The 19832-nt window shown below is 40.8% G+C and overlaps 1 protein-coding gene across 2 annotated transcripts in view; it reads right to left on the reverse strand.

Annotated features, from left to right (window-relative positions):
• dars1 (aspartyl-tRNA synthetase 1) overlaps positions 1 to 19832 on the reverse strand; it is a 55558-nt gene that overhangs the window by 35384 nt on the left and 342 nt on the right. For both annotated transcript variants that reach the window (XM_055638647.1, XM_055638648.1), the window contains exons 2-6: positions 9477 to 9573; positions 8529 to 8555; positions 7073 to 7130; positions 4989 to 5081; positions 3552 to 3654 (exon numbers count right to left, since the gene is read on the reverse strand). In XM_055638647.1, the coding sequence (XP_055494622.1) occupies positions 3552 to 3654; positions 4989 to 5081; positions 7073 to 7130; positions 8529 to 8555; positions 9477 to 9573 (378 nt within the window). The remainder of the gene's footprint in view (positions 1 to 3551; positions 3655 to 4988; positions 5082 to 7072; positions 7131 to 8528; positions 8556 to 9476; positions 9574 to 19832) is intronic.

Raw genomic sequence — 19832 nt, forward strand, 5'->3', positions numbered from 1 at the left:
TAATTATGTAAATAAAACAGAAATTGGCAGAAATGTCAGTGTCATAGAGTTGCTGTGTCATATGGAAATAGACCCTTTGACCCAACTTGACCAAATTATCCACCTAATCTAGTTCCATTTGCCTGCATTTGGTTCATGGTCCTCTTAATCTTTCCTATCCCTGTTTGAATTTCATATAAACCTTGCAATTGTAGAATGAAACATCTTTCATCTTAATTGGAACAAATGTTGATAGTTTAATATAATGGTTTCAAGGTTTAGGGATAGAAAGGAGGATGGGCAGGAGACCAATAAGGAAAGCCCATAATACCATAGATGCTAGTGGAATTGAAACCAAAAAGCGTTGTAATGTGATAAATAATGAAATAAAAGATTTATCTAGAGGTGCAGCAAGCAGAATCGTTACATGAGATTATATGGAAATGTCTGATACAAAAGTGGGTGGTTTTGCAGATAGTGAAGATGGTTGTGAAAAATTACTGCAGGATCAAGATCGATTGGCCAGGTGGGCTGAGGAATGGTTGATGGAATTTAATAGCGAGATATGCGATGTGTGGCATTTTGGGAAGCCTAACATGGGCTGGACCTACACGGTGAATGGTAGGGGTCTGGGGAGTGTTGTAGAGCAGAGGGATCTAGGAGTGCAGGTGCATGGTTCCTTGAAGGTGGAGTTGCAGGTAGGTAGGGTGGTCAAAAAGGCATTTGACACATTGACCTTCATCAGTCGGATTATCGAGTATCGAAGTTGGGAGGTCACATTTCAGTTGTATAAGACGTTCGATGAGGCACCATGTTGTAGGAAAGATATTGTCAAGCTGGAAAGGATACAGAGAAGATTTACGAGGATGTTGCCAGAGGATCGGAGCTATCGGGAGAGGTTGAGTAGACTGGGACTCATTCCTTGGAGCGCAGGATGAGTGGTGATCTTATAGAGGTATAAAAAATCATGAGAGGAATAGATCGGGTAGATGCATAGAGTCTCTTGCCCCGAGTAGGCGAATCAAGGATAAGAGGACATTGGTTTACGGTGAAGGGGAAAAGATTTAATAGGAATCTGAGGGGTATCTTTTTTATACAAAGGGTGGTGGGGGTATGGGACAGAAGGTAGATGTGTTATTACCAAAACACCAAATTAAGTGGGCTTTTAGGCTAAATAGTTGCCCGAACAGAAATAGCAATGAGAGCTAAATCCATAACTTTTTTTAACAATATGAGGAGACTTTAAATTTACCATGTGATTCTAAGAGAATCATGTTCAGCATAGACTTTGTAGGCCAAAGGGTCTGTTCTTATGATGTACTGTTCTATGTTCTAATTAATAAAATACACATTCAGACATTTGTCCTTTCTTTAAGTGGGCATTTCTTGCATGAGCAGGCAGTGCGTATATTATAGGCACATACAGACACAACACATTTTTCTAACTAGTACCCTTCCGTTTAATCTGTGATCACTCCCATACAAAAATACCGCTTATGAACTGAGACAGGTGCAACTAAATTTCCTGTCGCGTCTGTTAAGCCAGCCATATCAGTTTAACACAATCAAGCAGAGCCATCTGTGAAAAAGTCTGCTGTAAAGTAATCACATACAACTATAAGTTTACAATGCCCTTTACTGACCAGCGACCTGTAATCACCCTTACAAAAACATCCGTCAGGATATCTATTTTAAACACAACCATACAATTGCACAATAGGATGTTGATTCTTTAAGAAGAAATCCTTGAAAACGAAGAATTGTGAAACCACTGAAAAATGAGAGAATTTGATACAAAATATTCTTAAAAGATATTGTAAACACACTACGTCACGATATGTACACTATATTTAAAAAATCCAAGAATCCCAAACTGCGCTCATTCCTTGAAAGAGCTATCTAATACAATGCCAGACTTTAGCTTTTTCTTTAACCTTCATTTTCTATACATAAGTAAAAAAAACTAGAATTCAGAAATTGAATTTCTGTTGAAAAATGCTTTGAGCCCCTTGTCAAATAGTCATGATCATAAAAATTATGTATGTGGAAAAATTCAAATTTTCTTGAGAAAAAGATTTTAATTGAATGACTAGTTATCAATTTGTTTTTTGGCAAAAATAGTGGTAAGCGGCCCAGCAACCATGTCATAGATGGCTGAGTTGTAGACAGTGGAAAAGAGTAGCAGACATTGGTAAAGGCAGAATAAGGAAAAAAGTGATGATGAAGGAAGAGAGCAACACCAGGTCAATATAATGCAAGAGGCATTCTTATTACATTCTTTCTATCCACAAATAACTTTTCTAATTAATTCCACTTAACTAAGTAGTGCAATTTATCAAATTGGATTGACTTATTTCTGTCACGATTATCTTGTCGAGCTGAAGAAAGTAGCGCAGATATAAATTGGGGTGAGATGATCTTGGAAGGATTTAAAGCAGAAGGATCTTAAAACTAAGGTGTTGCTCACCCAGAAGCAAACATAATGAACAATTGCCCCATTACATGAAGGATGTGAAGGCTTTGGATAGGATACAGAGGAGATTTCCCAGGATGATGCCTGGATTAGGATGTATTAGGATGTATTAGCTACCGGGAGATGTTAGACAGACTTGGATCGCATTCTCTGTAACACCAGAGTGAGGGAATACCTGATAGAAGTGTATACAATTTTGAGAGGCATAGATTGGGTAGACAGTCAGAACTTTTTTCCTAGGATGGAAATATCAAATACCAGAAAGCACAGCTTAAGGCGAGAGGGGTAAAGTTCAAAGGAGGCGAGTTGTTTTACAGAGGGTGGTGAGTGCCTGGAGCACGATGCGGGGATGGTGGTGCAGGCAGATACAAGAGCTTTGGATAGGCACATGGATATGCAGGGAATGGAGGGATATGGATTATGTGCAAGCAGATAAGAATTGGTCTTGGAATAATATTCAGCACAGGCATTGTGAACCGAAGGGCTTGTTCCTGTGCTGTACTGTTCTATGTTCTATAAAGGATTGATATTGTAGACCAGCACAACATGATAACATGCCCATGTCCATGCTTATCAACAACGACACATTTGTATTAAACCCATATTACAGAACTTTATTGACAGCCATCTATGCATTGGTGATTCAAGTGCTCATCTGGATGCTTCTTAAATGTTGTGACAGTCTCTGTCAGTACGTCAGACAGTGCTTTGCAGTTATCCAACTACTACACAGGTGAAAATATTATTTGTTTGATCCACTCTAATTCTCCCATCCCTAACCTCAAACATCTGCCTTTTAGTTTCAGACACTTCTGTTTTGGGGAAAACCTTCTCACTGCCCAATTCTTGGTTCTCATTTTTTGTACACATCAATTAGGTCCCTCTGTCATAATATACCAGATTAGTTTCAATTTGCATGAATTTTCAAAATCATCTAGGTTTCATTAATTTTAATATGTCTGAGGTTTCTTTGCAGCTTGAAGATGAAAAGAATGCAATTTAAGAACTGTGAACATACAATGATATTTATCAGAATAGCCCTGCACTGTTCTTCCTCATATTTCTACTTCGGACAACAGGATGTAATTCCTGAACTCACTTTGCAGCAAATTTGACCATCTGTTTGCTCACATGGTCTCCCACCGCCACAAGTCCTTGGATGTTAAACTGCTGCTGACGTAGAACTAAAAAGCACTGCTTCCCTGTGAAGATAAAAATAGTTTGCATTGAGTGTAACATAACACGAGATCCCCGAGCGCACCCTTTTGTTTCTTTCAACTGAGTCACAATTTTTTTGTTATTCATTGCCTTTTTCTTTAAAACTAGACGGAAGCACGTGTGGAAAAACATTTATATCCTCCTACATTAAATAGAAATGTCAACTCAGAATCTCACAGACCGAATCAATAATTTGAAGTATATTTCCAGAAGGTTTTACACCAAATTCTTATTTTTTGGAAAAATATTTCCCAATCCTTAGCTTGCCAAAATAGTTTAATCAAAGATCCACTGCCAGGAAGCAAGCTATATTAGCAACAATCCATTTCAGATAATTTAACAAAGGCAATCCACTAAATGAATCTGGGATAGGACGGGAAAGTGGTGTTCTTTTTTAAAGGTAGAACAGTCTTAATTGGCTGTTGGTGCTACACAAATTTTTTATCCCCTTCGCTGTAACTTTAGAGGAACATAAATAACCAAGACCCATCAGATTCACACCCATAATGTAAAACTATATAGCTGGCAAAGATAATCATATACTAAACGCTGAACTGATGTCTAGCTCCTTTATTTTTTTTTAAAAATAAGAGCATACATGATTAACAGGAATAATATATTTGACTAATTCAGCCTTGACCTCTCTTGAAAGCTGAAAGGTCAAGAAATTCTTGCAGCCTTTGAGGAAATGACACTGGAAATGAGAGCTAATTTAGATGACTGTAATAATTGTCCACAGCTAAGTATTTGCCAGGATATCATAAGCCCTCCACCTCTCTTTTATGACAATCTTAGCGGTATCTTTGTTTATTTTATTCCATAGACAGCTCTTTCAGCTCATGGAGCATTCCATGATACTCCACGCAACTACCAACTAAAGCTCCAAGTCTGTAGTGAACTTTGATTAATGATCGATTATTTGTTTAACTTGACATTGGTAGTTTAAATATTTGTTAACTGACCCTACCATCTTTCTTGGCTCCAAACAATAATCTAAACAGAAACAAAGTACTCATGTTTTTTAATGAATAGTTGTGGTTGGATTAATCCAATGGAGGTACTTATTGCTCCCGATGACCTAGAATGAAAGCACCCGTGTTAATCAATCAAATGTTTTACATAAACTGGTTTTGTGCATACTTTCTATTTTATTTTCAAGAGTTATAAGTTATCCAATTTGTTGTTTGGGCTGAAGTAAGTTTTCTTCTTATGAAAGCCTTATTCTTATGATGAGAATTTTCTACTTCCAGTCAGCTGTTTCCTGTTGACCAACTCATAAAGGGAAAGACAACTCAACACAGCAATGCGTTGTTCTTACCTTTGGCTCTGCTGGTGTGGACTCTGGAGCGGAGCCAGACCATCTGGTCGGCTTTATCTTCTGTCAGACTTTTCACATGAACCAACACACGGTCTTTACGTAAAGAAGATATCACTGTTTTACAATTAGCTCAGAAAATAGTGGCATCCCAAAGATCAAAACAACAAGATACTGAGATGAACATGCAAAATATATAATCTTGTTAGGCAGCTTATGAAAATCTCCCAGATCATATTTTCTTCAATATATGGATATTGGATGAGATCACTACACTCCAATAAAGGTTAAACTTCATAATTTAAACTTTCTTCAAAAGTTAGTATTTTTCTCATTAGTAAAAATTCTAAGGTTTCCTATGGGCCTAGCATTCTGTCAGAGACATGCAAAATCTAGAGATGCACAGATAACATTGAACAAAGCACAGTACAATATAGGAACGGGCCCTTCGGCACTCAACGTTTGTGCCAAATGTGATGCCAAGTTAAACCGATCTCACATTGCAATTGCCTCCACCACCACCACCACCTCTGGTAATGTGTTCCAGGCCCCAAAAACTTGCCCCACACATCTTCATTAAAATTTCCCCCTCTATTTGAACATTTCCACCCTGGGAAAAATGCTCTGGCCGCCTACCCTATCTAGGACTCAGAAATGTATATACTTCTATCGTCTTCCCTCAATCTCAGACATTCAGAGAAAACAATCCAAGGCTATCCAACCTCCCCCTATAGCTGAAACCTTAATCCAGGCAGCATTCTGGTAATGCTCCTCTGTACTCTCTCCAAAGTCTTTACATCTTCCCTGTAAAGGGGCAACTGCACACAAAATTCCAAATGTGGCCTAATCAAAGTCCTATAGAGCTGCATCATGACTTCCTGACTGTTATAATTAAGTCCCCCAGCAAATATGGCAAGCATACCATACACCTTCTTTACCATCCTATCTACTCATGCTGCAACCTTCAGTGAGTTATGAATCTGGACTCCAAAATCCTTCTGTACATCAATGCTTTTAAGAGTCTTGCCATTAACTGTATACTTTTCCCTTACATTCAACCCCCCAAAGAATAACACCTCACACTTGCTTGGGTTAAACTCCATCTGCCATTTCTCTGCCCATTTCTATAGATGATCTATATCCCACTGTATCTTTTGACAGCATTCCTCATTGTCTGCAACTCCTCCAATTTTGGTGTCATCAGCAAACGTACTCACCAACCCATTTACAAACAGCAGAGGTTCCAGCACTGAACCCTGTGTCATTCCACTGGTCACAGACATTCTGCCAGAATGTCTACTTTTGTGTCTACCTTCAGCCAGAATATCTACCTTCCACCGCAAACCTCTGTCTTCTATGAATAAGCCAGTACTGAATTCATACGATCAAAGTCATCATGAAGCCTGTACATCTCAATCTTCTGGATCAGCCTCCAATGAGGGATCAAAAGCCATATTAAAATCCATGTAAACAACATCCACTGCCCTATCTTCATCATTCTCCTTCGTTACCTCTTCAAAAAACTCGTTAGTCAATCTATTAAGAAATCAAACCTGGGACTTTATCCTTGTGTCCTACCTCAGAAAACATTAATACAAGGTATCGTTCAGTTTTTAGTATCTGACATTTTAACTGGAACAACAACATCAATTTGTTTGAAGAAACGATTTTAAAGCCACTTTTTGAAACTATTCAAGCCAGACTTTTACTCAAGCCATATAACCATATAACAATTACAGCACGGAAACAGGCCATCTCGGCCCTACAAGTCCATGCCGAACAAATTTTTTCCCCTTAGTCCCACCTGCCTGCATTCGTACCATAACCCTCCATTCCCTTCTCATCCATATGCCTATCCAATTTATTTTTAAATGATACTAATGAACCTGCCTCCACCACTTCCACTGGGAGCTCATTCCACACCGCCACCACTCTCTGCGTAAAGAAGTTCCCCCTCATAATTACCCCTAAACTTCTGTGTCCCTTAATTCTGAAGTCATGTCCTCTTGTTTGAAGCCCTCTAAAATAAATCATCATCTCGCATTTTCCATTATCATAATTTGCAAATCCTTCATTATTAAACTCACCCAGCTTTTCTTGTGATTGTATCATTGGAAGAATTCCATATCTGTCTTTAGAGAAATCCTGAAACGGAAACCATTTTTAATACACAGGAAGTTTATATGTAATCAATAAATATTACATGGCTGATAATTTGATGCGTTCATATAAATCATAAGGCGCTTGGCATAAAATATAATCAGTAGAACAATGGATTCTTAAAATGAACTGTAGAATCAAAACTGCATCTACATCTATCATTATTGCAAATGAGGTTTATAAAAAATTGTACATCATGCGCAATCATAAAAAATACAATCACCTAACTAAATGAACATACAAGGTCTTGCCCACGAATTAGGTCAAAATTATTTTCAGAATATTGCGCTGAAACACATTCAAATGCTAATTCTGATATTGCAACATCATCAGCTTTAAAGACCAAGACTGAAATTCAACCTAAATTAAAAATAGCTCAGAATCCATTTACAGCCACAGGCCTACAACAGATGTGTTCTCTCAAAATAAAACATGAAATCTACTTGAACATTGAATATAATTAAGCCCAGGTCATGGGAATGGTTATGGACTGAAAACTGCTCATGACATATTTATCACCATTTCCCCACTCCCCAACTGTTCATGAAGGGAAGGTAAAAAAACGTGCCCACTATTTTCCAGCAATAATAACATGGTCTCTGCCACATTTTTTCCATATGCAAGTTATAGTGTCTTATGGCATGGAAACCTGCCCAACTTGCCCATGCCAATCTAGATACTCTGTCTGCACTAGTCCCACCTGCCAAGTTTGACCCGTATTCATCTACACCTTTCCTATTCATGTACCTGTCAAATGTCTTTTAAATGTTGTTACAATACCTGCACCAACTACCTCCTCCGGCAGCTTATTCCATTTAACTGTGTGAAAAGGTTGCCCAACAAGTTCCTATTAAATCTTTCCAATCTCACCTTAAACCTATGACCTCTGATTCTTGATTCCCCCACTCTGGGTATTCATCCTATCTATTCCCCTCATGTACTTGTACACCTCTATAAGGTCACCCATCCTCTGGCGCTTCAAGGAATAAAGTCCTAACCTGCCTAGCTTCTCCCTATAGCTCAGGCCCTCAATACCTGGCACCATCCTCTTAAATCTTCTCTGCACTTTTTCCGAGTTTAACATCTTTCCTATAACTGTGTGACCAAAACTGAAAACAATATTCAAAACGAGGCCTCAGCAATGTCTTGTATAAGTGTAAAATAACATCCCAACTTCTATACTCAATCTCCTCACTGATGTAGGCCACTGATGAAAGCCAGTTAACCAATCTTAAATGTGAATTGGAAATCTCAGACATATTAATGGTAAAGTGCTTTACATTAACTTTTGCAAAGTTATTTAATGACACTATAATGATTATAGTATTTAATTTTTAATAATTGAAAATTAACTTAAGATCTTTAATTTTGATATACACCAACCTGTTCATCTGCTTGATTTTCTGCTGCCTATAGAAACATTAATAAATCTTAGTTACATGAATCATGTCTTTTTTAATTAAACTACACAAATATAAGACTGATATCAAATTTAACATGCCATTATTTATGATCGTCAGTCAATAATACAAATTTGTTGTTTATTATATTTAATTCAAAAATCTGAACTACCATCATAATTATGTTTCAAAACATTTTCCTTAAATTGCACTCTTAAAGCAATCTTGTCAAAATCTCGATTATCTGATAGCTTTGTGCTGAGCCAAATAATTTAAATTGGTACACAACAAGTTAGCTAGTCTGAGACAAAGAGATAATGTGGTACTACATTTAGAGTCAAAGGGTCCTTAACTCATGAAAGAGGATGTAGAGGAGAAAAAGCAAACCAAAATCCCGGACCTCTCTAGTTTATCACTTGTTGATAAACATCCATTTTGTGAACTTCAGGCAAGGAAAAGATTAGATTGGGATGTGATACTTCCCATGATTAAAAAGTTTGTTGGTGCTCGCTAATGAAGAACATCCATTGGGTAGGGCCCCAGAAACGTGCTGACAACAAAGAATTGGAGACAGCATGTCACTAACATCTGGGAAAGAGTAAAAAAAACTGGAGAAATACAAAACACAAAATACTTCTTGTGAATTAAAATACAAATGTGTTTCCTGCACTAACTGCTGTAATCTTCTAATCTACAATGCAACTGCACTATGCACATTTGAGTGGACTTCACAAAGAGGTTGATTGTCTTTGATACTGAACACAAGATTGAAGGCATGCTAACCTGTAAAACTTGGACAATATATTATGTAACTTAGCTTTTATTTAAAAATGGCAAAAGGTATATATCTCCAAATCAAAATCGTCTAGTTGACTATATTTCACAATTAGTCGAAGCAACTGCATGCATTTAATTGTATTTTCAAACCAACCACTTTGGCTTGCTTCTCTGCCTTCTTAGCTGCCTTTTCTGCTTCTTTCTGTAGTTTCTTTGCTGCTTTTTTCGACTGTGCCTGGTCCTCTGAAATACTGCAAGTTGAAATGGTAGCAATCATTGAAATATGTTTGAAAAAGCAATTCAAAATCTAATAAAGTCACCTTGTTAATTCTATCTGTTATCTATTTCATACATCCTTTAAGACAGTAAGAAATTATTAGAAAGTAGGATGAATTCTACTGGATGCGAAGATGACCACGTAATTTCCAGATAAAGCTCTTGTTTATATTTTGCATTCCAAAAAAATTGTATTTTACAACATTGTAAATGTGCATTGCTTTTTTATACCCAATATTGCCTTTAACCAACGGCTACAATAGATCAAAGTGGACAAATAATCCATTTAGAATTCAATTATTGAACTACTTCTGCAGGAAATAAACGCAGATGAACTTTTAATATGGGATAACAGCTGTAAGGAAAACAAAGAGAGCAAGGTTTAAGTTCATAACTTGTTTTCATCTTCTCAGTTATCTTGTTACCTCCACTGAAAATAGAATACACATGAATGGGATATACAGATATAACACAATCGTAACGGACTAGATTCAGACTTAGTGTGATCTCCCAGTGGAGGAAGAAGAAATTAGAATGGTGTCAGCAGCTGTTGGAGCAGACCAGTCTTTTTTAATGTCCTCAGGAAGAACAATCGTTGCTGTGCCTTCTTGACCAGCGCAGCGGTGTTGGTGGACCATGTGAGGTCCTCTGAAATGTGAGTGCACAGAAAATTAAAGCTGGACACTCTCTCCACACTTTCCCCGTAAATGGAGATTGGGGCATATTCTCCATTATGGGACCTCCTGAAGTCAATAATCAGCTCCTTGGTCTTGGAGGTGTTTAGTGACAAGTTGTTACGTGAGCACCAGTCCGCCAGGTTCTGCACCTCCGCCCTGTATTTTGTTTCATCACCGTTGGTGATCAGCCCAATCACTGTTGTGTCGTCTGCAAACTTCACGATGGTGTTGGTGTCGAATGCAGGAACACAGACGTGAGTGAAGAGGGAGTAGAGCATGGGGCTTAGTACACAGCCCTGTGGTGTGCCGGTGCTCAGGGTGATAGTGGAGCACAGGTGCGGGCCCAGTCTCACTGCCTGCAGTCGCTCCGTCAGAAAGTTCAGGATCCAATCGCATATCGGCGAGCTGAGGCCTAGCTGGTGGAGTTTGGTGGTGAGCTTGGTGGGTATTGAATGCAGAGCTATTGTTTGACCGTATTGAATGCAGAGCTATATCTCCTAAGTCGAATCTTTACTGCTGTACAAAATTCTACTGCCTCTTATTTTTCATCAACTCCTGCTCACGTACCCTCATTGTCCTTCCCGATAAACAATAGTTTAATTTCACAAATTGAAAACGATCTTCAAATTGCTTCATACTACTCCTGCACTAATGTTTCCCATTGCTTGGACTCCCCCAACCAAATCCAGTGCTAATTGTCTACTAAGACAATATTTTCAACCTTCATGTTCTGAATCACAGGCCATTGAACACCGTCCGTCAAGATCCACATTATGTGTGATCAACATTTAATGGATTCTGTGGGGTTGGAGGGTGACACCTCCTTGGAAATCTGGCAATTTCTTTAAGCCTTGCACGAAAGGAACTTTAAGAATATTAATTTAGCGTTCAGAACACTTTTGAATTGATATCACATAGCATTTGGTCATACATAGAAAAAACATAGCACGATAGGCATATAATGAAACTGATTGGCAAACTTGTTACAAAGTATCCTATTTATCCACCGTATGTAAACTAAGTGCTTTGAAGAGGAAAGTAATTAGTTCCACTCACAGAATTAATGCAGAAGCATTTGCTATTCAGTTTCACCAGTAATTTGACACCAAAATCTGTCAAAGTTTACCATTAATATTGAAGATGGAACTGATAGAAGTGATTGCAATTGGATTATCAGGTTTTCTTTTTGCTTACATGACGTGGGTGGTATTAGCGCTGACCTTTACATTGTGACTTATGTGTTGCGATGACTGGTGATACTGAGCTCCGTAATCCGTGAAAGATTACGAAATTGAGCTAATGTGCCAAGTATTATTGATAGGTGGATGATGATAACGTTATTGACAGATAAATAAATTGGAGGTAGAAAACAAATGCATGTCTCCAATTTAGAGAGTAGTTTATTGATATTGATGCATCGGTGAAACTGTAGTCTGTAACTGGTGAAGATAAGAAAAAGGATATTTGGTTACACACAACAACACCATACGACATGGGAACCCAATTAGGCAATTTGGTCCATCAAGTCAGCTCTGCCATTTGATCAAGGCTGATCTATTTCTCCCTCTCAACCCCATTCTCCTTCCTTTGGCACTCTTATTAATCAAGAACATATCGATCTCCGCTTTAAACATTTCCAACGACTTGGCCTCCACAGCCATCTATGGAAATGAATTCCACAAATTCACCACCCTCTGACTAAAGATATTTCTCCTCATCTCTATACTAAAGGTACATACTTTTATACTAAGGCTGTGCTCTTTGGACTCTCCCACTACTGGAAACATCCTCTCCACATCCACTCTATCTAGGCCTTTCAAAATTTGGTAGGTTTCAGTGAGATTCCCCCCCCCCCAATATCATTCTAACTCCAGTAAGAGCCCAGAGCTATCAAATGCTCCCCCATATTTTAACACAATCATCCATGGGATAATTCTTGGGATCACAAGGTCGTAATGGCACCCATCTCATACCCAACAATGAACCTCTGAGCTACAAAGAGATCAAGAAATCCAAGTCTGTTTAAGCCACAGTAGAGAACACTGAGGCGTGGAGTGGGGCTGGATGGAAATATCATCATTTAAAAAGAAAATCAATTTGTACATTGGGAAATCTAAGCGGTCTTTGCCTTGACTGACGTAGCTTAAATGTTTAAATTAACAAATTGCCAATGGAGATTATTATGTAATGTTTGGTGGTAGTGTTAAACAAGCAACTTTTGTGTGGGAATCCATCCAGATTTAATTCAGTATAAGGATAACATTTACTGGCATTGTCACAATCCTGGTTCAAATACATGCAAAGCCAAAATTAAAATCAACTGTTTACTTCAAAGTCCAGCTGTTTAAGATTGTGAATGGCTACACCTGCAGCGTTTTTGAATGGTGGGACAATACAGAAAAGTCAGCTTCAAACATTTCCTCTGGTAAATAGGAAATCCTTACAGGGATTTCCTTCACGTAACACTTTCAGCCAAAGCATGAAAAATTATAAAATCCACTATCAGAAGTCGGCAAAATGCCAATATGGAATCCTTTCCAAAATGAGTAAGAGCCATGTCATAGCATGAGATTGAAAATATGAGTAAGAACCATGTCATAGCATTAGATTGATAATATTATTATCATTTATGTTCATAACAGTAAATACCAAAAGCAATCAAATATTCATGCCATTAGTTAAGAACAGGTCCATTTTGGATAATTAATTTCTCTATAATAGGCCAAGTAGATTACTTTGGAGGAAGGACAATAATGCGTTTTAGCTCTTTTGTCCAAATCAAATAATCTGTGGGTCTTGAAAACTTGCATAGTTCAACTGAAATTGCATACTTCTATCCACTGGTTACTTTAGAGGAAGGAAGGCAATAATTTACCTTCTCTGTCCAAATCATCTAGTGTATAGAAACCCCAGGACCCTGGTTCTAAAATGTGAGAACAAAGATGGTCTTTTATTAATGAGTACTTTTGTAACTTAGCCAGCGCCAGATATTTAGCGACTCTTTGCATTGTGCTTTGTATGAAGAATTTCACAGTACCTAAGTATACGTGACAATAGAGCATCATTAAATCATTGAAATATGTTTAATGTACATAATAAGTAGAAACAGTATCAAAGTGGATCTAATGCATCGTATTGATAATAAACAGGATTGTATCATGAATCATGACGGCAATTAAAATATTGTAATAAAGTTAAAATGCAGCTGGATACACCAAGTGATGTTCAGGAAAGTGACAGGCACATCCTTGCTTTTTTGTGTTGCTATACTGTACAAACACAAGCATTGCCAACTGCTTAGCAATGAAAAAAATGCAGCTGAACAGGAAATTCTGGCCTTCCAGCTCCAAAATTCCTTTTCTCCAAAAATACTTTTTTTTTTCGATATGGCCATATTTTAATTGTGTAGGAAATCACATGAGATAGTAATCCCAAACATCAACCATTGAAACAGCCAACAGAGGTCTCTGAGGAAAGACCTGCAGAGAGACTGTGCCCAGACCAGCTCAGAATTAACATGATCATATCCATGTTTAATGGAGATCAAGTCTGCCCCAAGACATTTGTGAATGCAGCATTTGCGAGAAACTGGGTGTGCGTGTGACTGGAATTTATCAATATGAATAGATTTTTTTTTTTTTTAAATAGAGAGTATAACTAAAGCCGCAGGTAGACAAAAATGCTGGAGAAACTCAGCGTCTATGGAGCGAAGGAAATAGGCAACGTTTCGGGCCGAAACCCTTCGTCAGACCCGAAACGTTGCCTATTTCCTTTGCCCCATAGATGCTGCCACACCCGCTGAGTTTATCCAACATTTTTGTTTACCTTGGGCTTTCCAGCATCTGCAGTTCCTTCTTAAACATAACTAAAGCACCGCCTCTACCATGTGACATTAAATCGCAACCACTGCTAACAAGTTAGAGTAAGGAAGTTGGAGTTTCAAGCGAGTCATTTTATATTAATAACTCAGTACTTGTGTACTTTCGCACTACTTGTTCTAGTCAGGTACAATCAGGACATGAAAATTTCAGTTTATTTATCAAAAGTAAACGCATCATCTCCAAAGACCAACTTAAAACATTCAATTATTTTTGTTGATAGACACAAAGTGCTGGAGTAAATGAACGGATCAGGCAGCATCTCTAGTGAAATAGGATGGGTGACGTTTCAGATCGGAACCCTTCTTCAGACTGAAAGTAGAGTGAGGAAGGGGGGAGGGACTGGGAGGTAGGAAAGGGCCAGCAGTAGGAATCAGAGGGGGAGCAGTGAGAGATGTCTCACAGAACTCCCGTCGAAGAGCGAAGGAGAACTTCTTCAAAGTAGGCAACCTTGAGGAGATTTTGCAGTGGAGCAATCAAAATATGTAGGAAGGAACTGCACTTGCTACTTTATACTGAAGATAGACACAAGGTGCTGGAGTAGTTCAGCGGGTCAGGTAGTATCTCTGGAGAAAAAGGATGGGTGACGTTTTGGGTCGGAACCCTTCTTCAAACTGAAAGAAGGAGCGGGAATTGGGGATGGGAAAAGGCGGGTGGTAGGAATCTCAGAGGAGAGCGGTGAGAGAGGGTCTCACTGAACTCAGTTTACTTGCATTCACTTCTGATTTCTCCAACATGTAGTTCAACTGATGTCGAGGGAATCTCAGGTGGCAGATCACAAACCCATACCTCCAGAATATGCTTATGATCTTTTAGTAGTTCATTGCTGTCTAAGGCCTTTGAACATTTTTTAAATGTCGCTGATAAAATGTACAAGTAATTTGTTTTAATACTTTTATTTAAATTGTAGGTTAATTGGCTTCTGTAAATTGCCCTGAATGTGTAGGGACTAGAAATTCGAACTAGAGTGAACGGGCAATCGATGTTTGGCGTGGACTCGGTGGGCCGAAGGGCCTACTTGAATGCTACATCTCTAAGCCAAACCAAAAGTTACCTGGTCTTACCAATCAAATAATGTCTACAACTACATTCAAACAATGGGGTTGCCTTACATACAGCAGCTACCGCCGACTCAAAGCAAAAGAGCCAAATATGAAGTGCATCTGGTTCCTTGGCTTTAGATGTACCAGGTGAGATTCTTCACAGCCAAATACAAAGAATCTCACCTTGATACATCTGTGGTCCTTCCCTAGACTCAGTCCACCACTGGGGCAGGAGATAAGATCTGCCAGCACTTTTTAGTTTAGAGATACAGCATGGAAACAGGCTCTTCGGCCCACTGAGTCTACATTGACCATTGATCACCTGTTCACATTAGTTATCCCACTACATACTAGGGGCAATTTACAGAGGCAAATCAACCTACAAACTTACACACTTTTGGAATGTGGGAAGAAACCATAGCACCCGAGGTCAGGTTTGAACCCCGGTCTCTGGCACTGTGAAGCTGCAGCTCTACCACTATTATGCCACCTTTGATAGAACATAAAACAGCAAAGGAACAGGCCCTTCAGCCCACAATGTATGATGCCATTTTAAACTGCACATATGCCTGGGCATCGTCTATCTAGCCCCATTTTCTGTCTGTTCAGTCTGTCAAATGTCTCTTAAATTTTGCTATCATATCTGCTTCCGTCACCTCCCCTGACAGCGCATTCCAGGCTACCTGCAAAAAAAAACCCCTGCCTCTTAAATCTCCTTTAAACTTTCCTCTTCTCACCTAAATGCAACCTACATTTCCAAAAACTCGAGTTAATTCCCGATTTCTATGTTGCAACAAAAAAGTGAGCAACTAACTAAGCACAACACAGCAGATAGTCAGCAGTTTTCCACCGTACCATCAACTAAAATGCACTATCTATTACACAGTTCTGGGAGCACGCAAAAGGTGCATTATGGAAAATAGTGTTTTAAAGACAATTGTGTCAATGGAAGAAAGATGTCTAGTGGCTAGAGAGTTGCAGACTTGCAATACCAAAGTTTATTACATTTAATAGCAATAGGGTTATTTTTTGTTACTATAAGCTAAAAATACCAAATGGAGCGTTGAAGTAGTTCTCCAGTTCCCAATTGAAATAGCGTTACAACCAGTTGAGTGATGCTCTACCTAGAGCTTTTCAGCGTACTACATCCAGATCCAGTTTCAAGGTCAGTTTATTGTCACATGTACCAATAAGCGAGTTCGGTATTCTGACTGCGCATGCCCAGGTCATAGGTCACTCGAGAAAAACATTCTCGGCAGCTGAGTTGCTGCATGTATACAGACCTGCGTTTCATCCGTAGTCAGGATCGAAACGGGTCTCCGGCGCTGCAAGTGCTGTTGAATTGCTCCTGGAGTTAGTGACACTATTTCTCCCTTCGCCACTGGTCCATACAGAAATCTCAACAGTGACAATCTAATGAATAACGGTCCAGTCCCCCTCAGCCTGTGTGTATGGGTTCCATTCTCACTCTGGCTGCCCTCCCGGGTTTTAATACAGGGGCGAACCACGCACCCCTCCCGTGTATAACCCCAGGAGGCAGATTTGCGAACGGAGTCTCACTCCCATCCCCGTCCCCACCCCGAGTGTCCCATCCCTGTCCGGGGGCGGCCGGAGATGTCCAGGGTGACCCTGGACTGGCGCGACACTGGCCCGGAGCAGTGGCGGCCCCAGACTTACAGCCAGCGTGGAGAAGAAGCGCTAACCCCAGCTCAACTCACCTCCAACTACCGAGGAACCTGTTCCCCGACGGGCCGGGGACCGCCAGCTGCACCTCTCATCTTATCCAGTGGCTGTCGGTTAACCCCCTCAGTGTTGGCGAAAGCCGAATACCAGTCATGAATTAGGATACAGATAAAATGCTGCAGTAACTCAGCGGGTCAGGCAACATCTCTGGAGAAGGGTCTCAAACCGAAACGTCCCCTATTCCTTTTCTCCAAAGGTGCTGCCTGTCCCGCTGAATTACTCCAGCATTTTGCGTGCATCCCCGTTGATGACTGGTGCTTGGCTTTCGCCATCACTGAGGGGGTTAATCGACAGCCACTGGATAAGGCGAGAGGCGCAGCTGATGGACCCCGGCCCATCAGGGAACAGGTTCCTCGGCAGTTGTAGCTGAGTTGAAGTCTGGGGCCACCACTGCTCCGGGCCGGTGCCCTGTCAGTCCAGGGTCACCCCTGACATCTCTGGCCTCCCCTGGACAAGGATGGGGGGCCACTCGGGTTGGGGACGGGGACAGTCCAGTAGCAATTCAATAGAGCTTGCAGCGCCGGAGACCAGGGTTCGATCCTGACCACGGATGAAATGCAGGTCTATACACACACAGCAGCTCAGCTGCCGAGAAAGTCTCTCTGCTGGTCCAGTCTCTCCCCATCTCCGACTTGCATCTACCCGCTCTCTCTCGCTGTTACACCCGCTCTCCCACTACCTGGCAAGCCCGTTCCTCAGATTAAATATATTTTAAAACATAAATTATGAATAAAGATAAGTAAATGTTTCAAACACAAGTACTATTTTCTTATTCTCGTAGCAAACACATTGATTAAATGAAAATATAACTATATAATAACCATATAACAATTACAGCATGGAAACAGGCCATCTCGACCCTTCTAGTCCATGCGAACACGTATTCTCCTAGTCCCATACACCTGCGCTCAGACCATAACCCTCCATACCTTTCCCGTCCATATAACTATCCAATTTATTTTTAAATGATAAAAACGAACCTGCCTCCGCCACCTTCACTGGAAGCTCATTCCACACAGCCACCACTCTCTGAGTAAAGACGTTCCCCCTCATGTTACCCCTAAACATCTGTCCCTTAATTCACGTCATGTCCCCTTGTTTGAATCTTCCCTACTCTCAGTGGGAAAAGCTTATCCACGTCAACTCTGTCTATCCCTCTCATCATTTTAAAGACCTCTATCAAGTCCCCCCTTAACCTTCTGCGCTCCAAAGAATAAAGCCCTAACTTGTTCAACCTTTCTCTGTAACTTAGTTGCTGAAACCCAGGCAACATTCTAGTAAATCTCTTCTGTACTCTCTCTATTTTGTTGACATCCTTCCTATAATTAGGCGACCAAAATTGTACACCATACTCCAAAATTGGCCTCACCAATGCCTTGTACAATTTTAACATTACATCCCAACTTCTATACTCAATGCTCTGATTTATAAAGGCCAGCACACCAAAAGTTTTCTTTACCACCCTATCTACATGAGATTCCACTTTCAGGGAACTGTGCACAGTTATTCCCAGATCCCTCTGTTCACCTGCATTCTTCAATTCCCTACCATTTACCATGTACGTCCTATTTTGATTTGTCCTGCCAAGATATAGCACCTCACACTTATCAGCATTAAACTACATCTGCCATCTTTCAGCCCACTCTTCCAACTGGCATAAATCTCTCTGTAGACTTTGAAAATCTACTTCATTATCCACAACCCCACCTATCTTAGTATCATCTGCATACTTACTAATCCAATTTACCACAACATCATCCAGGTCATTGATGTACATGACAAACAACAGTGGACTCAACACAGATCCCTGTGGCACTCCACTAGTCACTGGCCTCCAACCTGACAAATAACCATCCACCATTACTCTCTGGCATCTCCCATTCAGCCACTGTTGAATCCATCTTGCTACTAATAAATTCTTTCTCATAATTGCAGATTAATAGCCCTGTTTCACAGTACGAGTACATTACAAGAGCTCTCCCGAGTTTAAAAAAAAAATCAAACTCGTGGTAAGCACGGAGAATGAACATAGTAGGTACGTCGGAGCTCGGGGACGTCTCTTAGCGGCTCGTAAGCTAACGGCAGGTACTCGAGAAGACTTGCTAACGGCAGGTAAGCACGGGAAGACTCGTGAAGATGTTTCAACATGTTGAAAAATGTCCACGAGAGTCCCGAGTACTGACGAATGGCTATTACCGTAAATGTCCGAGTTCGAATCAAGGCAAACTCGGGAGAGCTCTTGGAATGAACTCGTACCGTGGGACAGGGATTTAATGAATTGAACTAGAACTGGGACTGTGTCAATAGTGTGTGAACAACAGAACAAGAAAGGAAGCAATTGAGTTGATTATGCGGAAGGGGGGTGATGGGGAAAGGGGGGTGATGGGGAAAGGGGGGGGTGATGGGGAAAAGGGGGTGAGGGGGGGAAAGGGGGGGGAGGGTGAGGGGTGATGGGGAAAGGGGGAAAGGGGGGGAAAGGGGGGGGGGGGGTGATGGGGAAAGGGGGGGTGGGGGGAAATGGGGAAAGGGGGGGTGAGGGGGAAAGGGGGGTGATGGGGAAAAGGGGGGTGATGGGGAAAGGGGGGGGGAAAAAGGGGGTGATGGGGAAAGGGGGGGGGGGGTGATGGGGAAAGGGGGGGGTGATGGGAAAGGGGGGGGTGATGGGGGAAGGGGGGGGGTGATGGGGAAAAGGGGGGTGAGGGGGAAAGGGGGGGTGATGGGGAAGAGGGGGGGGGGGGGGTGAGGGGGGGTGATGGGGAAAGGGGGGGGGATGGGGGAAAAGGGGGGGTGATGGGGAAAAGGGGGGGGGGTGATGGGGGGGGGGATGATGGGGAAAGGGGGGGGTGATGGGGGGGGGGGGGGGGGGAGAGGGGGGTAATGGGGGCCGTAGAAG

The sequence above is a fragment of the Leucoraja erinacea genome, chromosome 7, assembly GCF_028641065.1.
Source record: "Leucoraja erinacea ecotype New England chromosome 7, Leri_hhj_1, whole genome shotgun sequence".
Taxonomy (NCBI): domain Eukaryota; kingdom Metazoa; phylum Chordata; class Chondrichthyes; order Rajiformes; family Rajidae; genus Leucoraja; species Leucoraja erinaceus.